The sequence below is a fragment of the Chelonia mydas genome, chromosome 13 (genome assembly GCF_015237465.2).
Source record: "Chelonia mydas isolate rCheMyd1 chromosome 13, rCheMyd1.pri.v2, whole genome shotgun sequence".
Taxonomy (NCBI): Eukaryota; Metazoa; Chordata; order Testudines; family Cheloniidae; genus Chelonia; species Chelonia mydas.
Window position 1 is genome coordinate 19,889,745 of NC_051253.2, and position 19,875 is coordinate 19,909,619.

Consider the following 19,875-nt stretch of genomic DNA (forward strand, 5'->3'; position numbering starts at 1 on the left):
CTCTCTACCACCCCATCCCCTCTCAGCCTCCCCACAGCCCCACCCCTCTCTACCACCCCATCCCCTCTCAGCCTCCCCACAGCCCCACCCCCCTCTACCACCCCATCCCCTCTCCGCCTGCCCAGCTGCACTATCCCCTCCTTGCGCACCCACCCAGCCCTCACCTCCCCGGTTGCCATAGCTGCCGAGGTTTCCTTCCCCGCCCACGCACCCCGCCCCGCCCCGCCCCGCGGCCCCTCTGGCCCAATGGGGAGAATGGGGCGTGTTCCGGCAGCGGAAGGGGCGTGGGGCTGGCACCGGAAGGGGGTGCTGGAGCCGCCGCAGGGTGTGTGCGGTAGCGAAGCGGCCGCCGCTCTCGGAGTCTCCTGAGCCGCCCGGGACCGAGGTGTGAGCCCTCCGCCAGGTGAGGGTCTCGGGCCCATCCCCATCGCCCCGAGGACAGCGTACGGGGGGTGGGAGTCGCGAAGAGGCCTCGGGCCTCGCCCCTTCCCGCCTCCCCGTGGGGGAGGCAGGGCGCTGCGCGGCCCGACAGGCCCAAGGGCTCGCGGAAGTAGGAGGGGGCAGGTCCCCTAGCCTCGGCCGGCCCAGCTCCTCCCTCTCTCGGGGGTGGCAGGGCCCGGGGTGGGAGGGGCAGGCGGCGGGCAGAGGCCTTCGCAGGCCGCGCTGGGGGGTGGCCCCCCACCCCGGGCTGCAGTGGCTCGGGTCTCTCCGGGGAGCCGGGCGGGGAAGTGGAGCCGCTCAGGTAACGGTGTGACCCACTCCCCTCCTCCCAGGCTGCCGCAGGGCCTGAGCTGGCAGCACCGCCTTCTCTAGCCTCCCTCAGCCCAGCCCCACCTAGGCTGAGTCACCTTCTCCCCCGAGGGCTAGGCTGGCCTCGCACACCTGTGTGCAGCAGGCGTCGCTGGCAGGGGCTGCTCCCTTGGCTGTGATTGCCACCCTTCGGCTCCTGCCGGCTGGGAAATGAGCCTCCCCCTTGCGGTCTGATTCTAGGCCTCTCCTTCCAAAGGCTCCCTGCGATCTCTCTGTCGTGGGCCAGGATGCCCAGCTGCCTGCACTGGGGGCCCCCGCCATGTTGCTCCACACAGATCAGATTCCTGTGCTGCAGGCATTGGCTACCTTGAATAAAAATCTCTTGCTGTGTTCAGGAGATGGCAATAATGTCCATGGCACTTCATAGCATCCTTTTCACATAGGTACTCGTGGTGTTGTTTCAAACAAATAGGGAGGAGGTAAGGATGCAGCCCTGATACCTTTATAGAATAATAGGTGGGTGTAAGAGCACAGATACAGTGCCTAGCACAATGGGGTCCTGGTCCATGACTAGGACTGCTAGATGTTATAGTAATACAAATAACAAAGATGGTATATTATTTATTACTAGCCTCTGCTGTGACACAAAGCAGAACTAAATGTAGGCAGGCACGAGGAGGAAAGAATACTGGTTTGGGCATCAGGCACAACTTCTAAGACTTCTTAGAAAAACCCATAAACTGCCCTGATGAGGTTGTAATCCACAGATGTTATCTTGTATAGTGCAAGTATCAGTGCCATGCAGACAGTGCCACTGAGTGAAGATTCCAACTAAAATGTAGTAATTTATTTCATTTAGTCTTTTTGAAGTTATAGTAACTGTTCCAAACAAGGAAGCAAATTGAAAGATATATAATACTTTAAAAGCTAAATTATACTGTACATGTAACTTCAATAGCTTGAAAACATTTATAAGGCTGTAAACCTTTTATAGCTTTAGGAGTGGTTAGGTTACCTAAATCAGAAGTGTCACGAACTGTCTCAGTGCATTTTATGCAGGAGGATGTATCTTTTTTGATAGTTCCCCAGAACAGAGTCCATTTAAAAAAAAAAAAAAAAAAAAAACCTTGAAAGTATAAATTCACCCTTCCAGAGGGAGAAAACACTATTTATTTTTGGGTCTTAGATCCCAAAGTGGTGGGCAACTAGCAAATAGCTGATTGCAAATGAAGTGTCCTGGCCACGTACCTATATTTAGATTTTGAGTTAATTTGATATGCAGGAAGTGAAACACCATTAAAGCAAACGGGGTCCAGTACAGACTTGCACACTCAGTTTTGTCAGTGCACCATCTTCTGACCTGCAATATCCTTGCTATTCTGGTTCTCACTAGCTTTTAAGCAGAGCAGGCTAAGTGTGTGGTTTTTGTTATGTGCACAAATAGACTAGGATGAGACTGAGTTGGAAGACACAACTGGCACATAAATAAGGTTTGGAACTATGTTCTTCAGACAGAAGGCTAGTGTCCCGATACACATTACATTAAAACTAATGCATTGCAGTGGTATGGCTTTTTTATTTTGCTACAGTCTTATCCCATCCTGCAATAGAAATACTTTCACTTTAATATTAGTGAAGGTGATTTGCTGTAATATGAACACATTTATTTTGGCATGAGTTTTACACCTGAGGGAAGATGTTTTTGGGGAAACTCACTACTTTCATCTGGACCCTAGCCAGAAATGATTATAATAGTTGGAACAAAAATCTAACCATGTTAAGTACATTATATACATTCCTGTTTCCACTTGTAAGTATCCTTTATTTATATAGCACTATAGATGTGCATAATAGTTTGGACAGAATGACAGGTCCCTACTCCAAGGCGTTTACTTGTTTACACGGGGAAATAGCCTGGAATAGCTAATATGCAATACCTATTCTGCATTAGCTCCACATATGGACACTCTTATTCTGTAGTAGGGGTGTCTTTGTCCAATTTAGCTTAATCGACCTTGCAAGTGGATTAAGCTAAATTGAAAAAAAGACACTCTTTTAGGGTATATCTCTACAGCAATTGGGAGATGTGACTGCAGCACATGTAGCCATACCTGGCTCTAACTTGCCCATTAAAAATAGCAGTGAAACTGCAGTGGCATGGGCTTGTCACCTGAATACATATCTAGTGTCCCAGAGGGCTTGCACTCAAGGGCTAGCCTGTGCTGCCTTGGCTTCAATGCTATTTTTAGCTAGCTAGCTAGATCAAAGCTAGTTAGGGAATGCATATGCATGCTGCAGTCACACCTCCCGACTGCTGTGTAAAGGTACCCTAATGTGCGGAGCTAGAGTGGAATAGCTGTTGGGCTTTAAATTCACAACCTAGCTTATTTCACCCTAACTTCCCTGTGAGGACACGCCCTAAGTAAATAACATAGCAAGGGGTGACAAAAAGATGTGGGAAAAGGGTTGTGTATATATAGGAAGGTGATTGTGCAGAAAGAGATCATAAGGCTTACTTATTGTCAGTTTTTTCTCTCAAAGTTTTAATGAAGATTTTGGGGCAGTGTTTGGAGTGGCAGAAGGGTTACCAGATGTCACAATTTTATAGGGACAGATCTGATATTTGGGGCTTTGTCTTATATAAGTGCCTATTACCCATCACTCCCTGTCCTGATTTTTCACACTTCCTATCTGGTCACCTAGGTGATGGGCACATTGGAAAGCTAACTGAAAGAAATGAGTTTTGTTGAGGGTTTTGGAAGAGAGTAAGGCTGCATAATACAAGGTTGGAGAGGATATTCCATGTGTTATGCTACCTGTTTAAAGCCCTAGAATATGGAAAGTGCGTTTTATTAATCTTACTGGTCAACCTAATGGTGATCGAGGAGAAATCTAGCTTTCTGTGTTTGGGTAAAATCTTACTGGGAATGTACAATTTCCTGATATGTCACTTTTTAATAATACATACTACCATGGGGGGGTACTTTATTTCCATTAGCTTGGAGTGATGAATGGATTTTTTTCTTTGTGGAAAGGCAATGAATGAGAAATTCTGATGTCAGTGAGTAATCTATATTTAGTTTCCAGTGTTCTTCCTCACCACTCCTAAATCCGTAGGTCAAGATAAAGAACACAACTCTAGCTGAGTGGGGGGGGAAACGGTATTAAAAGGCAAACAGGCTTCTTGTATTTAATTTGTAGGGAGCTGAGGAATGCATTGATTTAAAGAGTACATATCAGCAGTGGTGTCTGCTGTGTGAGCTGTATGGTGGATATCATCTGCATCATCCAAACTGTCTCTTGTCAATACTACAGTTGTTCTTGCATTAGCATGCACATGACTGAATTATGAAGGAAGCCTTTCCCTTTGTTTTGGAGGCAATTGCCTCCTTTTGAATCCCCATCTAGGCTCCAAACTTATGAAACTGGAGTGTGGGATGCTATGTAATTGATAGGGATTTTTCATTTTGGGGTGAATTGCCGCATTAATGTCACCAGCTAAAACCAAATCAGATATTTTGAGGGGCTGTTCACTTTTGGTAGGTAGATCTGCAAATATCTCCTATACTATTCTTCTGCTCTTCCAGTACTAAATTTTGTAGCAGTTTTGTGATGGGAATAAATGCATATGAGTCTGAAACTACCAAACTTATCCCTTGTGACCAAATCTAGATTTAAACTAATTTCTCCAAAAGTGAAAGGTTAGTGTATTAACCCACTTTTCTACCTGACTTCTTATTGACGTATGTGGCAAACCAATAATTGCATCCTTTCTTTCCCAAATCTTTTCTAATGGAGAAATGTTTGTCTAATTATTTCTACCTAACAAGCATTAAAACTATTAAAAAAGGATCAATGACCTATTTAGCATCAAAAGAACAGGTCATTGAAAGCAAACTTCAGGACAGTGAAGGCTTATTAGTACTGTTTTGCCAGTTCAATATATTATGTAAGTCAGATATTTTTCAGTGCCAGTTTTTCATCTGTTTTCTACAGTGTTTAAATGCAGTTACATCTGATCTGATTTGACTGTTGGTCTTGAATAGCTCATGAAGGTTGGAAGCAGCAGAGCCTATAAAAGCAGGCATGATCACTGTCAAGTAACTTGGGCCTTAAAATATGGTTTATCATAGATCTCTTGTAATCTGGTGGGGAATGTTGAGTGTCTAAACATTTTTATCTCAACTGTCATTAAAATTTACATAAATCCCAAATTCACCACCTTTGTCCTTGCTTGCAAGTCCTGTGGGTTTACTTTGACCTTGGGTGCCCTTTCTAAAATGACTGTGGCTTTCTCCTGCTCCTTACTTCCCCTCTCACCTAAAGGAGCCAGGGGCAGCTATAAACTAGTGTCTTTTACAGATACCTACCTCTGGCAGTACAATTATTAAAAAGAAGTCCAATCCAGGCCATGTCTACATGAGCAAGCAAACTCAGCTGAAACCTTTTAATTCCCTTGTAGACACAGTTTAATACCTTTAAGATCACTTGACCTGGTTGTGGTGTTGGACCCTAGGCTAGACAGGACCTAGATATTTTCTCAGCTTGCAGGAGTGGGAAGAAGGGTGATGGCTTCAGTGGCTAATACATAGGAGCGTTAGATTCAAAGTTCTGGTATCTGAGTGCTTACTGGCTTTGAACACTCTGGTTTCTGGCATTCTTGATCAGAGATAGGATGCAGTCATTGCCTTTTGGAGGGGTTCTAAGCCCTGGTTTGGCATGCTCTTAAAAATCTGAAAAGCACTAGTGTCTCTCACCTTCTACTTAGAATTAACAAGCCTTGTTCTCAGAACTCTTCCATGGCTATGACTTGCAACAGCCCCACCCCCCTCCCCAAAAGTATCTATGCTACATTAGACAATTCCTGTCAGTCTCTCACTACAGTCGCTGTTGAATGTACTGCTCTAAGGGCTTGGCTACACTTGCGAGTTACAATGCAATAAAGGAGCCCCGGGTGCACTAGCTCACTACCTGTCCACACTGGGAAGGTACGTAGAGCGCTCTGACTCCGTGGCTACAGCGCTGCTGGTACTCCACCTCGGCGAGTGGAATAATGTTTGCTGTGCCCCCGCTGGAGCGCCACAGCACCAGTGTGAACGAGGTGTTGCGTTACTGCGCTCTGATCAGCCTCCGGCAATGTTCCATAATCCCCTTAAGTCAAGTGGCCACTGTTGTCATTGTTTTTGAATCGCTGCAGGAATGCGGATATGCCCTTTGAAATCTCCGTTTCTGACAGCCGGCTGCTTATCTGCTCAGAGACAAAGCAACCATTACTGTGGAATGCTGTGTGTGAGAGAGAGAGGCGGGGTTCGGGAGGGGGGTCTGCTGCTGTCTGAACTTACAAGACAGCATGCTGACATGCTCTCAGCCCCCCCAAAAACCCACTCTCTCTCCCCCCACAAACACACAACATACTCCTTCTCACGCTCCACCCCACTGCCCCCCCTTTTGAAAAACACGTTGCAGTCACTTGCATGCTGGGATAGCTGCCCATAATGCACCACTCCCAATGCCACTGCAAGTGCTGCAAATGTGGCCTCGCCGGTGTACTTGAAGCTGTCAGTGTGGACAGACTGCAGCGCTTTCCCTACTGCACTCTCGGAAGGCTGGTTTAACTCAAAGTGCTCTACATCTGCAAGTGTAGCCATACTCTTAATTGCAGGTAATCACCACTGGTGACTTCTGTTTGTGGCCTAAGAACATGTCCAGCCCAGGCATCCCAGAGATGCTTGTTCCAGGCTGTGGCACACTAATCTATTGTTAGGAAGGACATAACTTTCAGCTCCTTTATGGGAGGGACCAGCTATAACTGATAGTGGCTTTTTTGGGGTTTTTTTTCAAACATCACTCCTTTCCTTGTGTCTTTTTTTTCCTTCTGGCAAACACTTCCCTCTTATGGAGCCCAAGTCATCATAGCCCTGCAAAGCCCTTCTCCAAGCTTCTAACAAGGTAAGCAATGGAGAATCAAGTCTCTAACAGTGTTCCTTTATACAGCAAACCCTTCAGTGAGAGTGATGGTAGGTGTGTACTGCCAGATTATCCACATTTTGGTGTGGGGCAATGCCTTTCTTGGAAGAAAACACTGTGGTATTTGAATTGTTATGTTAAATTCGTTTTACTGAACAGCACTTCATACTTTTGTAGCAAACCTACTAACAATGAAAGATTCTAGGACAAGTTAAAGTAGTCAAATCAACGAATAAATTGAGGCTCCAACACTGGCATCTCAGACTCTGGTACAAATGTACACAATTAATGAAGTTCTTATTGAAGTCAGACTTTTTTAATAAGTAGTGTGAGCTGTCTTTAAGATGTACACATAATTTAGACAGTCCAATAACTAAGGCTAGATAACATGTTTTGTATGTCTTCTACTTGCGTTTGGGTTGAACAGTCAATTTTGTCAGACTTTCTTCTGTACCTTCTCTATGCCTTCCCTATTCCCTCTGTGGTTTCCCTAATGTGCCCTTAAGTGAACCCACTGACTGCCATGAAGGGACTTGCATTTAAAGATAAATATATCATATTAGCATCGTGTTAATAAACCCTCCACAGTTCCTAAACTGAACGCTGCACAGGTGATTTGTTTTGCGATCCATAGCACTACTTGTGCTGTGCTACTGAAAAAGTACAGATCGAATATAACACACACTTTTTTAATAACAAAATGCAAACTTCTTTAGAACTACTTGTCTCTAAATTTCAGCATGCAGACTATTTTTCAAAACAAAAATCCAAATCATATGGTAATGGTATTGTGTAAACTGTTTGTGGTAAACCTAAAGGTGACTACAATGGAAATGCCTCAAGAGGCAGTGCAGGTTGAGGAAATTGGAGTCATACAGTTATGTGAGATATTTTAGTATTTATGGCTGGCTTTCATACACTATAAAACACTGTTTATATAGATATACTTTGATCTTCAAATTAACAGTGAAAGTTAGGGGGTCCCCAGCTGTGAACTAGTTACTGTGTTAAGCATGTAAATTGAATTCATTTCATAATTGAAAGTCTAGCAATTTGGGATGCGGCAAGAAGGTGGTGGAATATTGTTGACTTGAAATACAGAGCACTGCAACTCTACATCATTAGTTCATCTGAACTGGTTCATGCTGGTCGTAATAGTGACCAAAAAATGTTGCTATTTGACTGATCTGTCTTTTCAACGTACATTTTTACTAGGCAGTATATTTATTAAGGCTATATCTACGCTGTGCGCTTAAGGGTATGATTCCCCTGCTCGCGTATACGTACTTGTGCTAGCCCTTGTCAAGCTAGTGCAAATATTAATAGCAGCAGAGCTGCGGTAGTGTTAGTGGCAGTGGAGACATGGCTTAGCTGTTTCGAGTACAAACCCACCTGAACCTCATCATGGCTAAGCCATGGCTCCACTGCCATTATCCTATTCAGATTATCATCATCATTATCCAGATATCTGTTGCTATCTATACTTATGCTAGCTCAATGAGAGCTAGTGCAAGCATGTGTCAGCGAGCAGGGAAATCACACCTCTAGCTTGTAGTGCAAATGTAGCTTAAGTGTGTGCATTACCAAAAAAACCTGTCTCTCACTTGGCATCCTTACTTGGAGTCATCTTCTTTCATACGTCTTGGGTAGGTAACATGATTACAAATTTATATCTAAGTTTGATAGCCAGCACATTGCTGCAGGCCCCCGGCAAAAGAACGAAGGGGACACTCAGATGTGATGTGCTCCATCATTTGTGCCTGGTGACCACAGTTGCATACAGGTGTTTGCCTCATTTTCCATTTAAAGAGGGTTTGTCCACATATCCCATGAGATGTCCTGACGTGATTCAATCTGCATCAGTCTTTCCGAAATAAATCAAAACCCGGTGGTTCCTTGGCAGGCTCAGTGATGAGCTCACTTGGAGTCTGCAGTAGCCAGTGATACAAACCAACTACTATGTCTCCCTAGAGTCGAGCTTTCCTGGCAAAGACAGACCCATGTTAGTGAAGTAAAATAAGTTAACTCACTGTTGGTACCTATTTTTGTCTTTGGGGAGAGCGGCAATCTTAATATCAATTTGGCACCTTTTAAAAGTGCCAGGTTCCACTGGTTTAAAAGCTGTGTTTGAAAGAGAACTAGACTTAATGCAGAACTACGTGTGCAAGAGGACTCCATTTTCTGGGATGGCTTCTTTCAGCAAAAAATCTGAATTGATCCAATGGCTCACAGAACAGGCACATCCATAAGGTGACCGTGCATATACCACACAAGTCCTTTGTTCAAACTTAGTTGCATACATAAAATGAAAAGGAGTACTTGTGGCACCTTAGAGACTAACAAATTTATTTGAGCATAAGCTTTCGTGAGCTACAGCTCACTTCGTTGGATGCAAAATTTATTTGCGCATAAGCTTTCGTGAGCTACAGTTGACTTCATCGGATGCATTCAGTGGATGCATCCGATGAAGTGAGCTGTAGTTCACGAAAGCCTATGCTCAAATAAATTTGTTAGTCTTTAAGGTGCCACAAGTACTCCTTTTCTTTTTGTGAATACAGACTAACACGGCTGCTACTCTGAAACCAGTTGTCTACGTGTTACCATTGTGCCTTGCAGACACATAGAACATAGCAGTGAGGAAAAGCCATTTTCCTTACTAACTCCAGCATCCATTTTCCTGAGGCAGAAGTTCTTAAACTGTGCTCAGTGGAGAGTTGGTCATATAGCATATGTCTGACCTTATTTCCAGCTGCTAAATTGCATTTCAAAAAAGATGAATGTTTCTTTCCACATAAGCAATTACTTTACAATTGCATGACTGTCATGTGCCACATCCTTTCTCCCTCAATCTCTGTATTAAAATATGGTTGACATTGAAAATGCTGCAGGATAGCAGGGTTGATTGTCTCAAAAAATCTCATGTGTAGAGAAACACAGACATAAGAAATAATTTTCCTGTTAGGGCAGTATAAAAACATTTTTCTCTGGTACCAAACACTGCAGCTTTATTTTGCTGTTTTAAGTATCCACAGAAGCATTGCATTTTGCATCGAAGCAAAGGAGGGTTGCTCAATGACAGCAGGAGCTGTCCAGTGTTTCAGATACTCCTGCTCTAAGAACATTATTCCTGTCATGGAAGAGTACTAGAGGATACTGTAACATGAACAAGTCCTGGTTTTCTTTTTTGGCAACTGTTTGAACATGCAACCTTTCCTCTCAGACTTCTGGTATTGTTAGATTGGGGTCATGGTAAGATAAAGAGGATTGGAGGAGAAATCTGGGGCGGGGGAAAGATTGATATGATTGGACATAACATTAGTATTAATGTGACATTTGAGAAGGTAATGTTCAGGTTCTTCCAGGAGTGTGATTGGTTGTGATCCTTAGATGTTACAGAAGATGCTGATTAGGCCTCAACTGGAGTATTGTGTCCAGTTATGGGCGCCACATTTTAGGAAAGATGTGGACAAATTGGAGAAAGTCCAGAGGAGAGCAACAAAAATGATGAAAGGTCTAGAAAACATGACCTATGACCGAAGATTGAAAAAATTGGGTTTGTTTAGTCTGGAGAAGATAAGATTGAGAGGGGACATAACAGTTTTCAAGTACATAAAAGGTTGTTACAAGGAGGAGGGAGAAAAATTGTTGTTCTTAACCTCTGAGGATAGGACAAGAAGCAATGGGCTTAAATTGCAGCAAGGGAGGTTTAGGTTGGACATTAGGAAAAACTTCCTAACTGTCAGAGTGGTTAAGCACTTGAATAAATTGCCTAGGGAGGTTGTGGAATCTCTGTCATTGTCCAACCTGCTCTTAAAAATCTCCAAACACCTGTCAGGGATGGTCTAGATAATACTGAATCCTGCCATGCATTCAGGGGACTGGACTAGATGACCTTTTGAGGTCCCTTCCAGTCCGATGATTCTATGCTGCTCTTAGTGAAATAACCAAAATATAAAGTTAAACTCCTGCTAGTAACTCACTACATTGATCGGGAAGAAGACAGACTTCCCACTTATGACTTATGATCATGACTTATACTGTATCCCCTTTTACCTTTATCATTTGTTTTCCACAACCTGTGCAATCAAGATAAATTATTTTTTCTCCTTTTAAGGAATAACTATGGATAAAAGCGAGCTGGTACAGAAAGCCAAACTGGCCGAACAGGCTGAGCGCTATGATGACATGGCTGCTGCTATGAAGGCTGTCACTGAGCAAGGACATGAACTGTCCAATGAAGAAAGGAATCTACTCTCTGTTGCCTATAAGAATGTGGTTGGTGCCCGTCGCTCTTCCTGGCGTGTAATTTCCAGCATTGAACAGAAAACGGAGAGGAATGAGAAGAAACAGCAGATGGGAAGAGAGTATCGTGAGAAAATTGAGGCTGAATTGCAGGATATCTGCAATGATGTTCTGGTGAGAAAATTGAGGCTGAATTGCAGGATATCTGCAATGATGTTCTGGTAATAATCCAGCAGCAAAAATAACAGTAGTTAGCATTGCAGCAATTGCCAGGGGGGCTTAAGGAGCCTCACTTACTGAGATGCTAAAGATCCAGGCAGGAAGATAATTTCTTATGGCTCTGGGTAAAGAACTTGGCTGGGTTTAGTAATTGAGTCTTCTAGTTTCTTTCATGTAACTGTATTCAGTTTCTCTTAAAGTGCTATCACCTACCAAATATCAAAACAAAACCATCTACTAGCCAAAGGCACAAAACCTGTTAGGCAGAGATTAATATGGAAGATGATTGGGGGAGAAGGGGGAAGACACCAGAAAGATCTGTGGCCAGCTGCCCTGGCAAGAAGCCCATCACTTACACTCGGGTGCTCGGATTCTTAGCAGGGTGCTGTTCCTGTTTGGTGGGGGAGAGTGGGTGATAGATGCTCCTATGTCTTTTAATCACCTGAAATTTTAAGCCTCTACCCATATTCTTTTGTGGACAGGAGAGGAGCTAGCATTTTCCCCCACACCAGTTTCCTGGCTTCTCTGAAGTTAGGGGTTGAGGGATTCTGCTCTTTTGTGGTTGCCTCAGTCAAGACCCTAATGCATGTGGAGGGGAGAGGGTTCCTGGTACTCCTCTTGCAACCGTTTTTGAGTCCTGTTCCTCTGAATACGCAAGTGCAGCCTCTATTGCTAGTCATAGCTTTAGACAACTTCATTGCTGTCCACAGTTCTAAACAGCAGCAGTGAAAGTAATCAGACTCTTGTGAATCTCACGCTGCCAAACAGCAGCAAAATTACGAATAGCAGTGGAAGCCCTGGAGCGCTGTACCTGCGAACTCATGAACACAGCACTGCATCAGTTTGCATATGAAAAGCTGTCCTCGCAATCAGGAGGGCTATCAACTTTTTGAGAGCTGAAATTTTGCAGAAATGAATGGTATAGGTCCTCAACAGGGCAAGTTTCCCACTCCCCAGTGGATTTTTCTCTGCGCTTTGGTAGTGGATAATAAACTTCGTGTGTGTAGGTTTATCACTCCTGTGACTTTCATGACAAAAGCATCTGTGATGCTTCCTCTTTCAGGAACTCTTGGATAAGTACCTTATTGTCAATGCTACACAGCCAGAAAGCAAGGTCTTCTATTTGAAAATGAAAGGCGATTACTTCAGATATCTTTCGGAGGTGGCATCTGGGGACAGCAAACAAAGTAGGTAGAGTTAAAATCTTTTTGCGCGCGCGCCCCGCCCCTCCCCTCCCCCCGATCAGAAGTCAAATGGCCACTAAGCAGAATGAAGTATGGAGAGAAATGTTTGTTTTCAGTGAGGAGTATTTATTTATATAGATTTCAACATTCACTAACTATGGAAAACAAGCATTGTGCTAGTTGCTCTTGTCATGCTTCTCTGGAGTGTCTTCCTCAGGGCAGATTGTCAGAAAACAGGGAAGACACCTCAAGCTGGTGGTGTGTTCTATAATTAGATTTCACCAAGCCAGTGACATATGTGAACTCCTGGATCACTATAACGATCTTACCATGGAGTCACAGATAGTCCCTTTAGACTCTCCAGTCTATCTTACCACACAGACAAACTGGACTTTGTGAGAAAAGGTCTCTTTAAACCAAAAATCACACCACATAAGGTTGCTCTCAGGCCCGAGAGACCAGTCACTTCCCCCCAGTCAGTTGGTACTCTAGATCTTATACCAAAGACCATGCTGGTAGCCAGTTAGATAGTAAACTAACTAAAGGTTTATTACCTAAGAAAAGGAAATTTTGTTATTGAGAGGTTAAAACAGGTAAAATATACGTACAGGTGACTCAGTTTGTAATTCCAAATGGTGGCAGTGATGTAATAAACTTCCAGTTTCCAAAAAGTCTTTTCAGGATAACCAGGTTGTCTCTGGGGATCTCTGCTTTGCATCTAGTACACTTTCCCATACTAGTCCAAGCAGTCCAGAGGTGCAGGATCTTTCCTTGAATCCATACTTATAGCTTCTTCTCACAGAAAGCAAGCTGACAGTGTCACTACCCACATGTTTTTTTTCTTTGACAGAGCGTGAGGAATACATTTTGAGTCTTTGACCTCTCATCATCATCATCACACAATGAGCACTTGCTTTGAAATTAAATCTTTTCTGTTAGAGTTCTTCATTTGCATTCTATAATGCTTCTTTCTCATTTGGGTTATTTAGTTACGGGGTGTACACAATGTAAATGTTTGCTACTATGTTATAACAGGATACAGATACGTGAAAACAATGTAAGTAACATCCAATTCATTTTCATGAAGTTAAAACATAAAGTACACTCTTATACATTTAACAATCACTTTGATCTATACTAATACACAAGTGAATAGGCCTAGGGCTTCGGCATGAGCTGGCACGTGGTCTGCCAGTGTCGTAGCTCTGACCAAACCGCCCCCCCTCACCCCCAAAAAACCCATTATAGGTGAGTCTCTGTAATTAACATCAAGCCAAACACACTGCCATCCCTCACTCAGCCTGCTCTGTCCCCAAATGTCTCTCCTCCCATCCCTGAAAAGGCTTTTCCACCTGTCTGAAAGTTCAGCAAATCCAGGATCTGGTAGCCTGAGAGGAGGAATGCATTATTTCCTCATGGAAAATGCCCTGCCAGTCGTACCCTCCTAATTATATCAGGGGATCTAGCTGAAGTAACTTCACTGGTTGCAAGTTTGGTATCCCATTTTGATAGGTGGACTCTCAAGTAACCAGGTCCTAAACTAATTAGAGTTCTCTAGGTTAAAACTAACACCTTGAACTCTGCCTGGAAGTCAGTGGGCAGTCAGTGCTGTTCATGGAGCAGGATCACAGGGCTACACAGTCCCTCTAGAGTTTGTTGTGCTACCCATCAGCCTGGGGAGGGGGCACTCACAGTTCCTCTGTACTCCCAATTTTTAACCCATGGAGTTCAGGACAAGAGGTTGCCTCTTGGACCCTTCCTTCTCAGAAGCATTAGGGAATGGCTCATTAGGGAATTCCCCCTCCCAAGTTTTCTTCAGCGTTTACCTTCCAGAACTATTTCCTGTTCCTCTGTTGGCTTCTAGCTTTTAAACACAATGCAGTTTGAGTTCAACAGTACTAACCACAACTTTGATGGTTTTTTAATCTTTGTTTGGGTTGTTGCATTTTAAATCTTATGAGCACTCCTGCATTAATAGCTTAGTTTTATTGTTAGATTTTTACCATTACAATTATTGAAGGAAATCCCTCTGTGCTTGTTTTTTACATGTAGATATTTATTAACCTTGTAATTGGAATTGTTACCAGATGTCCAAAGTTCCTAAATTGCCCAGACTAAGATGATAATAAATAATCCTTACCTTAAATACACGCTGATAAAATAAGAGATGTAGTGACTTACCATGTATTAATCTTACTGAAATCGCTTTTTACAGCAACGGTATCAAACTCTCAGCAGGCTTACCAGGAGGCATTTGAAATTAGCAAGAAAGAGATGCAACCTACACACCCCATTCGGCTTGGTCTGGCTCTCAATTTCTCTGTCTTTTATTATGAGATATTAAATTCCCCTGAAAAAGCCTGTAGTCTGGCAAAGACGGTAAGCAGACTCATCTTATCAATATTTTTGTCTGGGGGAGGAAACTATTGAAGGTGAAAACTATTAAAGGTGTACAGTACTACCTCTGAAGGTAATTTTGAGTGATCTATTCTTCTAAAAACAACTAGATTCTCCTTCAAGAGTACTCTGTCAGCGGGAGGATGCCTGCCTCAGAGCTGCTCGCCTCCTTTCACACTAATATCTGTATCTTAATATATTTTCACATAAACCAGCAAAAGCATACTAGACTATTGACAATTACCCTGTGAGGAATAAGACAAGCTGCCCTCTTCACACCTTTCACAGGATTCTCCCAGAAAGTACTTGTTTTGGAAATTTTAAAATGTTTGAGTTAATCTAGAGCTCCTAAAACTGAAAATAATAACACTGTCTTTAGTTGACCATATTTCAAAAATTTGATGGGGCAGTTTTTCCAGTGTGACTTTACCAGTGCTCTCCATTCATGACTTGTAACATCCCAGTCTCTCTTCAAAGACCAAAACTGCTTTGGTTTGATTGGTGCGGCAAACTATTTGATGGTTTAATTGTGCCCAAATAGATCACAAGTGAGTTCGTTTTTGTCTTTTACCTCTCCTTAAAATTAGACCAAATCTCTTTCTGAGAGGTGAATAGCTCCATGTGGTATTTTTATTAGTTCACCTCTACTTACTTCAATTGAAAACTGTCAAGTAACAGCTTGGATAATGATGGCATTCAGAGTTACTTAGCATATACGTACAGTGCACTTTGTTCAGGATCCTAATATTCTGTAGCAAGAAGAGATTTTTCCCTTGCAATGCACTTACTACTGTTAGTTCAGCTATTTAAGTTATTGGGCTGTAAATCAATCTGCTTTAGAAATGCGGTTGTGTTTGTGATAGAAATCTATTTAAACAGAAAAAGGGGCCTTATTCATGGCAGCTGTCAAACATGCTGCGTGGACTTTGATGGAAGATTTTATAAAACAAGTTGGTGGCAACTATGGTCATATTAGTCTTTAGTGGAAAGTACATTGTTTCTTCCACTGTCACACTGTTTCCTATGTCTTTAGTTGCCTTTCTATGTGCAGCAGATATGACCCTGAAGGTACCTCTGATTTTTCAGCTTTAGCTCTACATGCCCACTGCTTCTAATTCAAACCTTTGAGCCCTCCATTTTTAGTGAAGACACTCTAAATGGGTGGCTGGGTTGGTTTTGAGCCATGTGAAGCAGTCCATTCTGTGGGAGTGAGCACATTCACTTCTTGAGTATTCTATGCTGGTCTGGGAAGTAGGCCTGGTTCAAGAATTAATCTTAAAACTCATGTAACAAAATAGAATTCTTCCAGTCGGCCAGTGGCCTGGTCTTCACTTTGTTGTAGTTGAGCCTGGCTAGTACTTTTTTCGTTTGGGGAGAGGAAAAATACTCCTAGTTTTTTCGTCTTTGTTTTTTTGTCCCCCCTCCCCCCCCCCCCCCACTGAATTTTAAATGTAATATGGGAAAATTTAAGAAAAAAATTATCTGTGTAAATGAAATTGAATTCAGATGAGTACAGAATTTGAAAATCTGGTGTCTTTGCTCTGTTAAATTATATTGCCTATTTCAGGCTTTTGATGAAGCGATAGCTGAGCTGGACACACTGAACGAAGAGTCTTACAAAGACAGCACTCTGATCATGCAGCTACTAAGGGACAACCTTACTGTAAGTATCACTGGGACAAACTACTACACTTTAAACTTGTCACTGTTGTAAATGTTAGGCTTTCAGGCTCCAATAAATAGGCTTTATCATGAGAAGTTTTGTATATTCCTCTGCTTTACAAATCACTTCTCTTATGGAGAAACCACCACACCAACTTGTGTAATTGGACCTATCTGAGATCCATTGCCTCTGTATGCTAAATAAAATGGCAGTTGCTGTACTAGCACAAGTTAGTAAGCCTTTCCGCAATCAATTGTCATTGAAAGGTGCACTTTTATTGACCGTTTCCCAAAAGCTAACTTTCCTCCAGTGCGTACTGCCTGTAAGCTTCATTTGCTTTCTGTTCCTAAGCCTCCATCCAGCCTTCTGTTTTTAGTTCATTATTCTTTCTTTGCCACTAAATTCAACCATTTAATAATCTTCCATTAAGAAAATTGCACAACCTACAGCTAATTACCCCATCTCCCCTTTCCTGACAAATGTAATTAACTGCATGCTTTCAGCATAAACATGTGTTTGTATTTTCTTACAGCTATGGACATCGGAAAACCAGGGAGATGAAGGGGATGCTGGGGAGGGAGAGAACTAATGGCTGTCACGCTTCACTATATGTTCAATGTCACTCTGTATCCTACACATATATCCCTTTGTGCGACAAGCAAAAAGAATAGTACATCGACTTTCACAACCTCAACGTAGCAAAAACTGTCTGTGGGGTAAAAACAATTGGTTGGTGTTTTGTGTACTTAAAACGGAGATTGGTTATACAGCTGCATTCTGAACTTATTATGAACATTTGCAGTTATGATTACCGTGTTTATATTTTTAACTCAACACTGTGATTATGGGTTTTGTAATTGCAGCTGACTTTACAAAACTCTTCCTGGTAGAAACTAGATATTAATTATGTAACTCTGGAAAGCTTAATCTGGCACCAAAATAGTCGAAGTACAATTCTGTTGTAAAGTTGTACAGAAAGTTATAAAAATTATATTGTGACACTGGGGCATGGAAGGAAAACAATCCATTGTATGGCATTCCAGTTCAGTAACACACTTCAGTGAATTAGTTTAACAGGCACACTCTATAGACATTTTTAACCAAGTTTGGTGCACTGCTTTCAGTCAAAAGCTCACTTTAAGTAATCTTACTTTTCTGAGAGTTCAGTTTTTTGGGAGTATAGCAGCCTAGGTTTCCAAATTACATTGGCAAGTAATTGGGGTTTGACTTTGAAAAATGGTCCAGTGCTCATACAACATGCATGTCTAAAACCCCTTCCCACAACAATAAATTACTTAGTTACAACTTGGACTGTTCTTTACTAGTAAGACTTCTTAGTGCATTACTGTCAACTTGCAACAGGAAAAGACTAATATTGTATGAATGGCCTTATTAGTTTTTTGGATAATACTGTTAAGAGTAAAATAATGCAAAGATTGCATTTCACTTAGGAGAATTAAAATCTCCTTGGGTATTCCCACTCTGAACTCTATCTGGAAAAATTTCTAATATTCCACTCTGCCATCTTTGAATTCACTTTATAGAAATCTTCCTCCCATTGAATTGATGTTCATCCTCACCCTCTCACCTGCTTTTAAACTTCATTAAAAAATTTCTGGACTCCTACATATGTTCCATTATTTGTGGATTATAAGTGATATCAGGGTGATGGAGAGACATGAGTGTGCTATTGGACAGGTCTCTCACTCAGATGTCTGAGAGTTGCCAGTGCTGCTGTAGTCTTCAGCTCTTAATGTCTGCCACTTTAAGCCAGATCCTGGTATTACCTAAAATTTTCAAGATTTCCCATTATTTCGTACTGGAATGCAGACCTTACACATTTGTAATGCTTGTTAGGAACTTGTGATATTAGAACTCCAAATGTCCTCATTTAGTTGTGTTCCCAAACAGGTCCAGTCAGATAAGACCTCATAAGAGTTGCATGAATAATGCAATGGAAAAGATTAGGAATAGTCATCTATCAGTCTCCCAGTATCATCCCTTTACCATTTCACTTAGCTGTAGAATCCATTTGTCTGTCTGTCCATCTGTCTCCTGGAGAGAGAATTTCATGCACTGATTTTAAAACTCCCCTCTACTAGCTGAACAAATAGTGCAGTTAATACTTGGCGCTTGATAAATGCAGTAGTGATGAATGTGGAACCGAGCCTGTCTGTATATCTGGTAGCTCTTTTCGCTTTGTTTTTACTGACCAGTATTCTGCCTAAAGTTTGCTTCTGTGACGGTTATATTGCTAGCACACACGTGGTTGTGAGAATAGTATAGCAAAAAAGAAATACCTGGTTATTGATGTACTAGATTTGTGTATGTCTTTTAAACGGTTCTAGTTTCACCTTACACAAAATAATCAGGAAAGTGTAAAAGAATTCAAAAGTGAATAATAAAAAAAAATTTATCAGTTCCTTGTGGTTTTTTATCTTTGTCACACTTGTGGCAACAGAAAATTATGGTAGTAGAATCACCACCTCATTATTGTAATGTCCAGAATTTGGACTCTGTGAGACTTGACTCGAATTAAGTGGTACAAATATTTAAATCATTCCTTTCACTAAGAAAATGAAAAAACTCTGCTACAGTACTCACTTTGTAGTAGAGGACACTGGTTCTGTTGCTTGATGTCCATTCTGTTAGGCGCATGCCTGTACATTTTCATGTTGTGGGGGAGAGGAGGAAGAAATGGAACTATAAATATCCTTATTTAATTTGAGACTCATTGAGTGTGGTAATGGCTGAAAACACAGTATATGAACAACATCTATTGCAGTGACTTCTGTTGATGGCTAATACACACAAGATTCTGACCTGGGTACTACTGTTAGGTTCCTATCTTACTTGTTAATGGGGCTTGCGTAGCAGATGCTGAGAGCACTGTGTGTACCTGTCAGTCAGTCCCTGGAAATTTCAATAATTAATTTCTCATCACAGAAGCCACAGCTCTGCATCTGACTGCAAGACCAGAGCTCAACAGTTTTGGAAGGGTGGGGATCAGTCAGTGGAGAGAGGGTTATAATCTGACTAATCAATAGTGGAGCTTTTTCTTATGCTTCACACTTATGCTAGTTTGCCAAAATGCTTAGGTATAGTGTAATTCTTTCCCAAATCATATTCTGTCAGGTACATTGCAGTGAAGTTACTTATACTGGACAGCTAGCCTAATGCTGTGACCTCTCATGACAAATGTTTGTGCATGGAGTTTGAATCCCTTGCCTCAAACAGTATGTATCTGGGGAATATGCATAAATATGACTAAGCATTCTTCATAATGGTAGTAAGTACTCTTGATGGTTCTCCCTATTTTATAATTGTCACACACAAAAGATCTTAACAAAGATGTCATCTTACCCCCAGTCTCCTCTAGTCATATCTCTGGTGTGATCAATAGAATAAGGTCAGTTTTTCAAAAGTGCCTCGGTGACTGGGGCATAGAGGCGC

The 19,875-nt window shown here is 42.1% G+C and overlaps 1 protein-coding gene across 2 annotated transcripts; it reads left to right on the forward strand.

Moving 5' to 3' along the window:
• The first annotated feature begins 170 nt into the window (after positions 1–170).
• YWHAB (tyrosine 3-monooxygenase/tryptophan 5-monooxygenase activation protein beta) lies at positions 171–18,844 on the forward strand. 2 transcript variants are annotated; one of them, XM_037915517.2, is made up of 6 exons: positions 171–403; positions 10,832–11,133; positions 12,242–12,365; positions 14,578–14,741; positions 16,327–16,422; positions 16,955–18,844. In XM_037915517.2, exons 2-6 carry the CDS (start codon positions 10,840–10,842, stop codon positions 17,009–17,011), a joined length of 735 nt encoding a protein of 244 aa, XP_037771445.1. In that variant the 5' UTR covers positions 171–403; positions 10,832–10,839; the 3' UTR covers positions 17,012–18,844. The 2 variants fall into 2 exon arrangements, with proteins under 2 accessions (XP_037771445.1, XP_037771447.1); XM_037915519.2 differs by lacking the exon at positions 171–403 and adding an exon at positions 6,650–6,699.
• The last annotated feature ends 1,031 nt before the right edge of the window (positions 18,845–19,875 follow it).

Excerpts from the sequence above, each read along its gene's own strand:
- YWHAB (XM_037915517.2), top strand. The coding sequence starts at position 10,840 with ATGGATAAAAGCGAGCTGGTACAGAAAGCCAAACTGGCCGAACAGGCT. Across the intron at positions 14,742-16,326 it reads CCTGTAGTCTGGCAAAGACG|GCTTTTGATGAAGCGATAGC; the intron begins GTAAGCAGACTC and ends TGCCTATTTCAG. Across the intron at positions 16,423-16,954 it reads TACTAAGGGACAACCTTACT|CTATGGACATCGGAAAACCA; the intron begins GTAAGTATCACT and ends ATTTTCTTACAG.